Raw genomic sequence first — 14,154 nt, forward strand, 5'->3', positions numbered from 1 at the left:
GGAGGATGAACTCATCAGTATAAAAACTGGCGGCGCCTTTGTTTGTTGTGGTGAGGCTACGCTAACTGTGCTAACAGTGCTAACTGTGCTAACGTCCATGACGGCGCTGTTAGCGTTTTACAGCTTGATGAGAAAGGCAGACGAGGACGGCAGGTTAACGGGTGCAAACGCTCTGCCAGTCTTTGTGTTTTATTACAACCATGAAGCAGAAGCTCTCGGCGGAGTTCAAACTTCTGAGCGGCTCCTCGCCAACTCTGAGCTCAGACTGCAGCTCGCCGCCAGCCGCCAGCCGCCAGCCGCCAGCGCTTCATGTTTTCTGATCATTCATCTTCCACAGTTCCCTCTCCAGCTCTCTCACATGAATCCTGAACGAACATGTGGAGCGACTCCATCAGTCGTTCGGGTGTGTTTGATTAATAATCTGCAAACAGAACAACGCCGAGGCTCAGCCGCGCTCTGATTGGTGCACAGGTGAATCCTTACCTGGCCGTCACGCCCTCTACTTCAAATAAAAACAAACCCTGTAACCGTCCAACAGGCTGAACCGACTGACTGACTGATTCCCTCTGTCAACATCACACACACTCACACACACACACACACTCACACACACACACACACACACACAGACTGAGCCTTTGCTGCCTGCTCATTGATGAAATAAAGCTGGATATTGGCCAATCATTGTTGCCAGCAGACGAAGGTTAACAGGCTGTTTGCAGCTGAGTCAGCAGAGACTCATTCATGTGGAGCTTCGATGATCCATCACAAACACTCTCTGACCTACATGTTGAACATTTTCAAACACAAAGGGTTAAACTCTGAACTGTGTGTGTGTGTGTGTGTGTGTGTTGTGTGTGTGTGTGTGTGTGTGTGTGTGTTTACTGTCTTTATACAGACTCATATAAGGAGGTGATTTGGCTTCACCTGAAAGTGCACACAGCTAACACAACAACAGAAGAAGAATATAGGAGAGAGTGACTCTGATGAAGGCAAGATGGCCGACGTGTTCACAGGAAGCAGATTTATACATTATGAAAAGATTTATATAAAAATGAAATATGAAAGAAATATTTGCACAGCATGAAATATGAAAAGATGCACTGAACTGTTTTTATACTGTGACTGAAAGTGCTTTAAAAAGTAAATGTGTTATTATTATTATTATTATTATTATTATAGGAAGCTTGAGAACGTCTGAGCTCGTCTTCTTCACGTGACCAGCAGACCACGCGGCGCTCTGCCGGCGTGTTTGTGACACGTTGTGTTTACACACTTTGTTCCTGCAGTTACAGACTTTCCAAGAAGCCCAAACATCCTGAAGACTTCTTCTGTCCACACACAAACACTTCACTGCACCCGTTAATGAAACGAGTCAGAAGGTCGAGGGTTCGATTCCCAGCTCCTGCAGCCACGTGTTGTTTTGTCTTTGGGATCAGACGGCATGGACGAAGCTGCAGGAGACACTTAAGGGAGAAGCGTCTTGCTCAAGGACACACGGGACATGAAGCTGCAGGAGCTGGGTATCGAACCCCTGACCTTTCCGACTGTACAAACTGAGCCACAGCCGCCCGTTGGACTGCCCGGCGTCCGACAGGTGCTGAGACAAACCGAGTGAACCCATCTAAAGGTTCTCCTGGGAAATCAAAAGCTTCAAAATGTTTGTTTTGTTGGGGAGAGGAAAACTTCAATCTGATCTGAAGACTAAAGTTTGTTTTCACAAAGTGTGTCTTTGTGCGTCCTCGGCGTGGGACTCTCGTCTAAACTGTCTGCAGTATAAATATGAAACACTCCAGTTTCCTTCTTTCCGCAGCCTCTGGAAGCTTCTTTACTTCCTCGTCAAATGCCCTTTTCCTTAAAGACTGAGCTCTTTGTTTCAGCCGCGATTAGCTGGCAGATAGAAAAGCAGGCAGGACGATATTTGAGACGACTGTGCACGCCTGCCTGCTCCTGGCATTCAGAAATATTCCCCCTTCTCTCTCTCTCTCTCTCTCTCTCTCTCTCCCTCCCTCTCTCTCTCTCTCTCTCTCTCTCTCTCTCTCTCTCTCCCTCTCTCTCTCTCTCTCTCTCTCTCTCTCTCTCCCTCTCTCTCTCTCTCTCTCTCCCTCTCTCTCTCTCCTCTCTCTCTCTCTCTCTCTCTCTCTTCCCCTCTCCCTCTCTCTCTCTCTCTCTCTCTCTCTCTCTCTCTCTCTCAGAGGGAGCAGCCAGATGTAGAGCACGCTCGTCATGAGACCGGCAGGGAGAGGGAAAAAAAAACAGCCTCTGAGTGTTTGTTTTACTCCGGCTGAACGTTCTCACGAGCACCTATGAGCTCAGCGAGCCTGCAGACCTTTGACCTTTCATACCAGGGAAAATCTCCCAGGGGTTTTGAAAACAGAGCGAGAGCCAATGAGAGAGCAGGAACTCTTTGAACGAGGAGGCCGACTCCTGACCATTAGCCTACAAGCTGAAGAGAAACCGGTTTCTAATCGCTCACAGAGCTGCTCTGTCAGAGAGACGATGAAAAGCACGACACCTTCAAAAAAGAAAGAAAATAAAACAGTCAGGAGTGACTCGGGAGTTTCCGCGGTTGCCACGCCGACGTCACTGCAGCGAGGTGTGTGAGTGTAAATCGGTTGTAATGACGGTTGATTTGACGTGAGTCACGACTCGCAGTGGAAGATTTACAGCACGAGGACTTCACACTAACACGCTGAACGAGCCGACCTGTGGTTAATCATCACGCCGTTTAAGAGGGGAAAAAATGCCTCACGCCAAACTATTGACCTCTGAGCACGCACACCTGTAATGATGCTAACCAAGCGTAACCAGCAGCAAATCTTTTACACTCTGAATTCATTTCATCTGATTAAGCTGCTCAATAGATTTTAACTGTTTGGCAGCAGGAAACAAGATGTGTCTCAGTGACAAGCTAACCGTTAGCAACGTTAGCTCGAGGTCGCTCGCTGCCGACTCAGCGGGTCAACGATCCAGCGACGTAGCGGCCGCACATCTTTGTATATCTCCCGGAGAAACCCGGAGTCTCAACACATACTCAAGTCCTCCTGCAGTACTTTACAATCGTGCCCAGGAACATGAATATAATAAATTGATTTACAGCACCGTAACAACTGAAACCGTGGACTGTACCTTTAAGACGCTCTGTGTTGCTAGGTTACAAGGGGATGTTTTTGTTCTCACAAAGACAAAGACATGAGCCACGTGAGACGGATCCGATCTTTTATCGGTAAATCGGGTCCGATATTGACCTCACTGATCCAGAAAGACGACCGGGCACTTCAAACGTTCTCGGCTCGTACGGTCTCACTTTGAAGACGTGTCCATGAATCGTCTCCATGACGACGTCCAGACAATCTGTAGAAAAGCAGCTCCTTCCATAAGACCAAAAAGTCCAACTCTAACACCTCAGTTTTAAAGTTTTACTTTGAAAACCTGACAGTTGTTCGACAGCTTCCTGTTTGTTTGTGACGCCAGCTCAAAGCAATGCTTACATGTAAAACCAACAACAACAACAACAACAACAATAAATCTGTGAGTTAAGATAAAATAAACATCACAATCAGTCTCTGAACATTTAACAGAATCAGCTCAGAAGTTATAAAAAAGAAACAAAACATAAACTCCAACATAAACAAGTCCAACAACTACACCATGATGCAAACTGCAGGTTAATATTGACTCTGCATGTAAGAAAATAAACCTGAATCTAAATATCTGCCATTGTTGTTTTGAAACAGAAGAAGAATTCCTCCTGAAGGTCACCAAGCTGTGATGATCTCAAAGCTGAAGATGAAAACAGCTGCTGCAAGAAAGTTTCTCTGTTTCACCATCACTGTCATTTAATATCACTAAAAACCTCAAGCAGCATCAGACAGTCTCAGTAAATGAACAAACAGAGGTTTATGAAAACGTCCCTTTAACTCTCTCAAGCTTTCAACACGTCCAGAGGCTGCTAGCCAATCACAGCTGCCGGTGGGACCCGCGTTCAGACTTCTATTAATAGACTTCTGTCGGAGGAAACGAGACAAGAGGTGCGGAAATACCACAGATCCACTGGGACCCTGTCCAGGCCCAAACCCCCCAAGACCCTCCCCTCCCCCCTCAGTCTGACCGGCACAGGACTACAAGCTAAACCTGTGACATCCAACATTCAGTGTGTGTCCACCTCTCTGTGTGTTATTAATGTGATGCGTTAAAGGAAGCTTTTTATCACTTCACATTTCCATCCTCTGCTTTCTATCGGGGACTTTAGTAGTAGTGAGCTGATGCACACTTGTATAACACTTGCATGCTTGTATCATAACACCAGTGTTCCCTGCTAGATAACAATAAACGTGCCTGCCTTTAGAGCAATTAAGCGATTAAATTGTAGTTATCGCGAGAATTTGCATAAACTATGCAAAACTTTCTTGGTTTTTTTTGGGTTGTGTGATGGCTACAATAATGTGTAAAGCATGGATGCTTTATCACTCAGAATGTGCATGTATGAGCAGGATAACAGACAGGACCCATCCGGGTCATTACTTTATAATAATCGTCTTTTTGCTCAGATCTAATGCAAAAAAAAAAAAAAAGTTCTGTTTTCGAGCACATGAGAAGAAGTCAGACTTAGTCTTGCAGGAAAGCAAAGAGGGTCCAACATGTTGCATTGAATTGAGCATAACAAAAGTGCAGCTGTGCTTTCTTACCTCCGTGAAGAAGTTATCCATCGCCCTCGGTTTTTTTTTATAATCCCAGAGGACTGATTGTGTGAAAAGCGCGCGTCCGGTCAACCCCACTCATGTGTTGTTTCAGTTTGATTCCAAACAAGAGGAAATAAAGATCCGAGAGGTTCAGTCCATGCTGTTCCTCCTGAGCGTCTGCAGGATGGAGCACAGCCAGGCAGTCCTTCAGCCAGTGAGGAGCTCCAGGAGGAAGCGTACTCTTTGTCTCTGGAGTTTGTCCTCCAGCAGAGACAGGACAGAGGAGTCCCAAACTCTCCGCTCCTTCTCCTCCTGTAGTTCACACCTCCTCTCTGCGCTCCTGCTCGCTGCTTGGTCGTCTCTGTGAGGACACAAACACTCCGCGTGAAGTGAGAGGTCGACACGCCGGTGAAACACTGGAGACGCACTCAGGCAGTCACTCAGAGAGGCGCACAGTAATCCTGAAGCTCCACCTCTCCACCCAGACCAGACCCTCACCCCCCCGCTGCCTCTCTAACTCCTCCTGCTGTCAACATGTGGAGCACACAGACACATCACACACCCGAGAACTTCGGACTTTAAACATCTAAAGGTGTGATTGGCCAGTGTCTACGGAAGAGGATGATGTTTTTCATAATGCACATAAAGGTTTGCATAGTGTGTGTACAATTGTAAATATTCAATATTCTGTATTTTTCACTTAATTCTTGAAATTGTATTTTCACTGTAGTAAAACTATTTTCTCAAAGTGCGTTTTTTTTTTTTTGATGTGGTATATATCTATGAATGTAATTGAATTTGTTTGATTGAATAAAGGGTGACATTTAAAGTCAGAGTCGGTCATTTTCCACTTTTTAAGGTTCTGGTTTAAACTGTCTTTAGGTCCTGACAGAAACTAATAACTCAGGTTCTCTGAAAAATTATCAAAGAAAATCCATCATCTGTATCAGTTTGTAAGTCTGTAAAGAGGTACCAATCTGATGAACCAATCACAGGCCTCCCTGTCTCCCTGCTCTCTGATGAACCAATCACAGGCCTCCCTGTCTCCCTGCTCTCTGATGAACCAATCACAGCCTCCCTGTCTCCCTGCTCTCTGATGAACCAATCACAGGCCTCCCTGTCTCCCTGCTCTCTGATGAACCAATCACAGCCTCCCTGTCTCCCTGCTCTCTAATGAACCAATCACACGCCTCCCTGTCTCCCTGCTCTCTGATGAACCAATCACACGCCTCCCTGTCTCCCTGCTCTCTGATGAACCAATCACACGCCTCCCTGTCTCCCTGCTCTCTGATGAACCAATCACACGCCTCCCTGTCTCCCTGCTCTCTGATGAACCAATCACACGCCTCCCTGTCTCCCTGCTCTCTGATGAACCAATCACAGCCTCCCAGTTTACTTACCGCTGAATGAGACATGAGACGACGTGGTTTCTACACCATGAAGAGATGAGCTGAGGTCACCTTCTGGAGGAACGGAGCTCAAGCATGTAAGTGAGGGGGCGTGGCTACAGAGGGGAGGCGTGGCTACAGAGGGGAGGGGGTGTAGATGGAGCACTGAGTGAATGCTACTTTCTAAATCATGCTAGTTTTAGAAAACGACCAACCCTGCCTTTAACATATCTTTGATACAGGACAAGAACCTGCTTCACAGTGTACGTAAACCCAGTGGGGGGCATTTATCAGGATCTCTAGGCCCCTCCCCTTACAGCATTGGAGGCGGAGCCCCGTTCATTCCTCCAGAAGCTGCTCAGTGGAGGATGAAGCTCCGGAGGTGTAAAAGAAGCTGGATCTACAGGGCCCACAGAGGACCATATCAGGAAGTTCATGTCCCTGGATCCTCCTCCGCTAAGACGGTGTAACTGAGCTAATTATTGACGTGAATTATCCCGTAGCGTTTGAATGATTGAGTTTACTAGAAGCCTGAAAGACGCCGAGGGAGGTTTATATCAAACAGAAACATTTACACAATGTTGAGGATGAGTCATCATTTATGTTTTCATCTCTTTGTGCCGCTCGCTGCCAAACGTTTCTCACACCAGCGCCTGAGGGAGCGAGCCTGTTCTTTGTTTGTCTGTTTGAAAAGCCCACTCAGTTTTTTTAGGCTCTGCTGATGAGCACTCGACTCCCTTTGACAGAGTCTGTGACTGAAAGCAAAGCAGCAGTCTGTGTTATCAGCTAACCAGCGTTATGGTTTAGCATTAGCATTCCAGCTAAAGTAGCTAATCCAAACACAGTGTGTGTGTTTGACCCTTCTTCCTTGACATGGGGGGTTTACCGCCCCTTGCTGCCCCCCCCCACACACACACACACACACTATGTATGAATCCTACAGTATAAAATTGAAGCCAGTGTTGTGGGTGCTTAAAGGTGCAGTTCCTCGAGTGTCCTCTAGAGACAGACTCTGAAAACCAAGAAATCCCCATTAGATCAGATTTTAAAATGTCATTTTTCAATGAAGAAATAAACATGTTTACACTGTCGTCTTTATTTTAATGTCTAATTTATTCTGGTTTATGGAAGAATAAACCAAAATAAATTAAATGTATTAAATAACTTTAACAAATACAAATTTATTAAATAAATTAATTAAATAAATGTAATAAATAAACATTTATTAAACATATTTATTAAATAAATTAAATGTTTTAAATTAATTAATTAAATAAATATAATAAATAAAAATGCATTAAGTTAATTAATTCAATACATTAAATAAATGTAATAAATAAACATTAAATATATTTATTAAATAAATAAAAATGTATTGAATAAATGTATTAAATAAAAAAACATTAAATAAATGTATTAAATAAATGTAATTTGTTTTGGTGCTCTAAGAGTGGGAAATGAAACGCAAGAAAGGAGCCCTCAGCTGGCATCCAAACATGGTTTCACCTGGCTCCAAAATAAAAGTAGATGGTGGTATAACTCCAGTCCTTTAACCAATGGGTGGCATCATGTGGTGTCTTCTTCTTTCATCATTACTTACAGCTATGATGTCTCGAGGCAGTCCAGATGTTCTTCACTGTTACATAAAGAGCATGAGTGTGTTTTAAACACTTTCCTTTATAAGCTCATGAGAGAACCTTCTGTGATGCTTCAGACCACATTCAGGGATCTGTGAAGCCCCCTTTGTCTTCAAACGCTCGGAGGGGTCCGATGTGAACTTTCAAAACACCTGAACCACCACGTTGGCGTGTTGCTGCGTGATCTTGTGACGGATCAGGTGCTCGTGAAAGAAAGAGCAGTGAACACAATCTGAGCAAAGGAGCAAAGAGTAGATCTTATTATGATGAAACCACGGAGTGCACAATACCGTCTTATAATACTCGGCCTAAAAACCACAGTTGGCGGCTGCTTTTTTTATGCTAGTAACGGTTATATTAGCATGATCTAAACTTAGCGTATAATGTTGGCGTAAGAGCTGATTAATAGCTTTTGAGTATGATGGCTGGACGGAAAAAAATCCAAAGGCTGAAATTATGATGCGACAGCAGCAGGCGCTGCAGAGCGTGTGGTCTGAGCGTTTTTAAACACTTTGAGGTGCACGTCAGGCGTCGTTTCGTTACGAATAAATGGCGCAGATTTGACACCAAAGCATCAGGCCTTGTCCACACGTAGCCAGGTTTTTGTAAAAATGAATATCCTGCCCCGTCCGTCTAGAAAAAAACATACGTACACACGAGCTCGTTTTTAGACAAAAACTTCATCCACATGCAAACGCATAAAAATTCACTCAGGTTTTTAAAAGCTTCGTTTTTGATGTGGCCATTAAAGATTGAAATGGATCAGATGGTAAATGAGAGGAAGTTAAGTGGAGGTGACATATAGTTGACGAACATTGACTTTTCCTCACTTCACCTCGTGTAAATACTCAAGTCAAGTTTTCAGCTGCCCTCCCTCTCAGAGGTGTTTTCCACCCGTTGCCACCTTTCACATCTCACCTGTCTGGACAGCGTCACCTGAGCGACCTCTGACCTGTAAATCCTGAGTGCTGTCAGAGGTTAAGTAACACTCACTGCATGCTGCGATGGGTTTTAAAGCCCCTGAGGATTCCTAAGTCAGGCTCAAAGTGGATTCATCAAGAAGGGATAAGCCCCGCCCACAAACGCACAACAACACGAACGCCACCTCTGCTCTGCTGGTCTCTGGGTCGACGACCTTCAGGAGCTGTCACCGAGGTGTCGAGTGGAAGTGAAAGGCTGTCACGAGAGACGAGGAGCTGCTCGTAATGTCTGCGTGTTTTAACCTGTTCACTGCTGTTATTACGAGCTGGAGTAACAAGAGCAGGTGGTGAGACGTGTTTATATTCGTCTGTCTAATAAATCCATTTTATCTTCACGTCACATCAGCAGCAACTTTATCACAAAATAAACAAACATGATTTCAAACTGGTTTTATGTCTTCTGACTTCTCAGAGCTCTGCACAAACATGCTAACACACGAGTCTGTTTTCAGGTCAGGAATCACCGAGGCTTTGCAGAAAGTCACAAAGTCAGACTTTTTTTTAAATTATACAACAATTCGTTCCACTTTGGGCTCCTGAAACCTGAATGACCGGCGCTGTTTAAAAAAACCTCCTGATGGGACGTGGACGAGTTTCAGCCAAGGCAGAAAGTGTGCAGAGCTCTCTGTGACCCTGCAGAAAACGATTAAAGTGCTGGAATCTCTGCATTCCTCTGAGCTGAGCCAGGACCAGATAATCAACAACTTCAGGGTGAGAAGTGGAGGGGGGGGGGGGGGGTGACAGACGGATTGATTAATTTGTGTAAAAATGTGAGAAAGAGGAGCCCCAGGTCAGACTTGAACCCGAGGACTCGGGTGCGAGGCGTGCACACAGTAACTCCCTGCTCCCTAAACTGAAGGTCGTCATATCATGAGGAACATTTCATCACGTGAACAACATGCAACAGGAAGTACTACTGGACTTCATCAAGATTCAACACGTGTGTTTGTCACGTGCTCAGACAGATGTGCAGAGAAATGTAAGGAGGCCATGCAAAAACAATAATAACAATAAACACTCAGTTTAACAATAATAGAAAAGAATAGAAACTACAAAATAAAAGGAGTTATTGAAGGTGCAAAAATGATAAATAAAGAATAGGATACTGTAAACAGAGTAAAGTGTGGAAAGTGTAAAAGTGACCAGGGTCCAGTAAAAAAAGTGATGTTCAAGATTTACAAAAAGATTATTGAATGTACAAAAAATAGAAAAATATAGAAAAATGTAAAAATAAAAATGTAAACAATGTCCAGGAGGCTCACTGTCAGTTTGTGTGAAGTGACCCTTTAAGATAAACACATTTAAGGCTCGCTCAGCCTTGCTGCTGCATGTTAGAAAACACACACACACACACACACACACACACACACACACACAGGTCAGTTATAGTTCATAAGAGCGTCTTTGCTGATAGGATCATCTGTGAAGGTGCAGGATTTATGAGCAGAGGTCAGGCCCGGTGTCACAGAGCAAACGGACTTCTCTCTAATCCCCCCTCCAGCCTTCCTGCTGCAGGGAGAGGAGGGCGCTGCTGAATCCCTTCAGAGAGTCACTGACAGCCGAGGAAGAATCATGTCCAGAGGTAAAACTCTGTATTTACCCTCATTCTTGCTTATCTAATTTTCATCAGTTCAAAGTAAAACACTTTAGAATTTTGAATCCGACCTCTGACCTCTGCTGCGTGTTATACTCCCTCTCTCAGCTGTGCTCTCCAAAAAGGTAATAATGGCCCAAACTTTATACAGTATATTAAAAAATAAAAAATAAAACTTGAGGAACACAGCGACACAATGTGCAGGTTAGCAGATTTTTAAAGAGAGAAACAGCCGACTCCTCATGGAGACAAAGGAGAACTCTTTGCAAACACTGCCCTCTAGTGTCCAAAAGTAAGCACTACATCTCAAGCATGGACTATTTAAAACATAAACATGACTATTAATGTTCAGATGCTGGTTTAATCAATTTAATACATGTTTTTTTTTTGTTTTGTTGAAACTGTTCAAGAGAGCAGAGAAGATCTGAAGGCCGTTTTGGACGCCCCTGGGTTTGACAGATATGAGAGCAGCAGCCACTCTTGAGAGGCTGCAGTACCCATTTTAAACACTAGGGGTCAGAGTTACACACTGCTCCTTTAACAATCCTTTAAAGCAGCAGCCTTCATTTTATGTTGAATGTTGTGTTTTATATAAACACTCACATTCTTTATGATTTAGAACTTGAATGATCCTTCTCAAACCTGCTCCCATGTGAAACCGAAACATGATCAAACTCGTGTTTCTAAACATCTCAAGCATGCACACAGTCCTTCCTCTTCCTCCTCTTCCTCCACCTGTTGGCTGTCAGGTGGATTCGTCTGTGTATCAACAGGTGCATCCAGTTCTTCTTTAACGTACATGAGCTGCAGTGAAGGACAGGGGGCGCAGCGAGGCTGAGGAAGGCTGATGCACGGGAGGAGTAATACTTGTAAAAGATGCGCAGGCAGATTTGCGTTCCCATCCAGTGAGCAAGAAAAACACAAACTGACTTCAGAGAGCTCAAAGAGAAGACAGAGCTGCAAAGTGTCGGATGTGGAAAATACTTCCTCTTTAAAAAATAAATGTATGTTGACGCATTTGAGAGGGAGAAGTGTTGAAATGTCTCAGGAGCGCTACAGTGAAGGCGTTACCGATAAATCACGACCATCATCATCACGAGCTGTTGCTTTCCATCAAATCAACTCAAACTCAAACTTCACGCTTCAATGAGCCAAACTAAACAGAATCATATAAAAATAATAAAATAAAACAGAGTCATTGTATTTCCCCCTGCCAACAGTTGGGATTGTGAATCAGCTCCGTGTGTTTTGCCATACATGTGCATGCACAATCCCAGCGCGTGCATGTGCATTCAGATGCGTGTGTGCGCGCGCAGGCGGAGGTACGCCGAGCCGAGCCGTACCGTGCAGCAAGGCACAAGCCGCCGGGCGCGCAGGAGAAGCCGCAAAAAAAACCAGCAGCCGCTACTTGAAACTGCGAGAGGAGCAGAGAGCGCGTCGGAACTTTAGTGAGCACGGTAAGAGCCGCCACGGCGACCTTTTCTCCCCTTTTACGACCGGAAATGATTGCTTTTAGAGGATTCTTGCTGTTTGATTTGATTTCTTTCCCCATCCTTTTGTCTTTTTCGATGTCTCCATTTGGGGAGCCGGGGCGCACGCGGCTCGGCTTGTTGGAGTGTCGGGACAGAGACAAAAGGTCTGTCAGATAATAGAATAAGAAAGAGGAACTCAATCTGAGCTGATTGTAAAAAACAAGAAATCTCAGGAATGATTTCTTCCTCTTTGGTGCTTTTTTCCAGACGTCAAATGTGCACGAGCTTCAAAAAGGGGTGTGTACAGTCTGGAGAAACACGCGCTTCACCATTACACTCATATTCTGCTGTTTTTTTTCCTCACACTTTTGTTAAAGGAAAAAATACGCGCGAGCGTCTCCCCACGCGCTCCGAGCACTCTTTATAATTTATTGATCGCCCTGGATTTGTTTATGATTATATAATCTCTGCGGGCTGCCATGGCAACGCGGAGGGAGAAGGTTTTTTTTTTTTTTTATTATTCTCCTCCATCATAATTTACATCCAGTAAACAATTGAACATGCAGAAATAAGAAGAGCTCGCCCCACCTCTTTGTCTGTGTGGAGGTGTGACACAATTTGGCTGCATGCAACTGGAACACACACACACACACACACACACACACACACACACTCGGGGTCTCCAACCAGATTATGTCATGATTTAGATGAATTATTGATCTCATATTCCCGTTTTATTGCGCTGAAAGGGAGGATGGAGGAGGAGGAGGGGGAGGAGGGGATTTGGGGAGCGTTTGTGGGAGATGATGGAGAATAGGTGGGGGGGGGGGGTGTATCTTAAATCCCTCCTTAAACCTCCTCCGCGTGCACTCACACATTAAGTTCATCCTTTCACTGCGCTCGTGGAGCTGCTGATTCCATGTCGGATGCTGTTTCTGCACCGAGTCAAACTTTATTAGCCATCCTCCGTCGCTTAATTGCCTGGTCCTTTGTTTGCCGCGGCACGCATGCGCAGTTGGACTAGGGTGTGGATGCTATGCGAGATGCCACCTTGGTTATCAATAGGATGGAGAGGAAGAGGAGGAGGAGGAGGGATGGTCGGCGTTTGAGTTTTCACTTCATTAAATCTGGAGGAGTGAAAAATGTCCGAGAAATAAAAGGATGTGTTTTTTTATTTTTTATGGCGGAGTGTGTGTGTGTGTGTGTGTGCGCGCGCGCGTACGTGTCAGCCGGTAGACGGTGTGTGTGTGTGTGTGAATGGAGGCTCAGTGAGTCTGCTCCTGAATCAAAATGAGACCGTGTTATTCTTCCGTATGATGCTGAAATAATGATCACTTCATCATTTCGAGCACTTGATAAATAAAAAAAAAAAAAACGGCCTTCCCTCTTTTGATGATGATAATCAAATATATTGTGCTGCATGAATCCTCCAGGCCCATGTGGAGATTCCTTTGTGTCTTCTCAGGATTCAAACCAATGACAGATGAATCAGCCACAGTCCACTCAGCCTAGAAAGTTAAAAAAAAAAAGGACTTCTAATGGTGCTTGGACTGACCTGGTTGGTTGGTGTGCAGCTGATGACACAGTGAGCCATTGTGACAGTGTTCATCCTCACTCTGGTTTTTTTTTTTTTTTTTTTTTTTTTTGCATTTGAGGCTTCTTAAAGTCACCATGATACCCATCATCTATTTATGTTACACTCCTTCAGGGACATGAATTATTTCTGTGCTACTCCTCTGTGAGTTTGTACATGTAGCATGATCTGCTGCCATCAAACGTCTCTCTCTGTGTGTGTGTGTGTGTGTGTGTGTGTGTGTGTGTGTGTGTGTGTGAGAACCATCCTCTCGCGTGTTTCTGCTTCTCCGTCTTCACTCTATAAAAACATCTCGAGTGTTTCATGGCTTCAGCTACCAGTGACGTTTTATTTGTGCACTCAGCGTTAACGCATGCTAGTTTCTTCCTTCTGTTGCATTGTTGGTAAAAAAAACTAAAAAATCCCACGGTGCTTCTGCGTCTTTGAACGTCTCATCTCTTCAAAACAAACAAAAAAAAGTAAAATAATGTTCACCTCATGATGTGGAGCATTTCACTTTTTTTACTTCCCTTTAGCTGTTTGCGTTTACTTTTCGTTCCTTTTTCTGTCGTTTCACCAGACCTGCAGGAAGTTCCTCTTTTTCCTTCAAAGTAAAAGCATCGATATACAGGTTGATTACCGTAAGAAAAAAACCCAAACGTAACCCCCCGCTCGTCGTCCGGCTCGATAAAGTGACAGTGAGGTGTCACTGAGGTCGGCTGTGCACGCTGAACTCTCTAAGAACATAAAGGATTTCATTATTTATGTAAGGATGCATCGAGCATTCTGATTGGTTCCCAGTTGATTGTGGCTACATGTTCGGCCTTC

At 44.4% G+C, this 14,154-nt stretch overlaps 2 protein-coding genes across 2 annotated transcripts in view; one reads left to right on the forward strand and one right to left on the reverse strand.

Moving 5' to 3' along the window:
• LOC306826295 (unconventional myosin-X-like) overlaps window positions 1–4,772 on the reverse strand; it is a gene marked incomplete at its 3' end in the record, with an annotated part of 26,463 nt that extends 21,691 nt beyond the window's left edge. The window contains exon 1 of the mRNA XM_079347494.1: window positions 4,689–4,772. Coding sequence (XP_079203620.1) covers window positions 4,689–4,709 — 21 coding nt within the window. The 5' untranslated portion in view covers window positions 4,710–4,772. The remainder of the gene's footprint in view (window positions 1–4,688) is intronic.
• Window positions 4,773–11,590: 6,818 nt separating this feature from the next.
• Window positions 11,591–14,154, forward strand: part of basp1 (brain abundant, membrane attached signal protein 1) — a 29,968-nt gene continuing 27,404 nt past the window's right edge. The window contains exon 1 of the mRNA XM_079347320.1: window positions 11,591–11,738. The gene's annotated coding sequence lies outside the window, so the exon portion shown is untranslated. The remainder of the gene's footprint in view (window positions 11,739–14,154) is intronic.

This window comes from Symphodus melops, assembly GCF_947650265.1.
Source record: "Symphodus melops genome assembly, chromosome: 7".
Classification (NCBI taxonomy): Eukaryota; Metazoa; Chordata; class Actinopteri; order Labriformes; family Labridae; genus Symphodus; species Symphodus melops.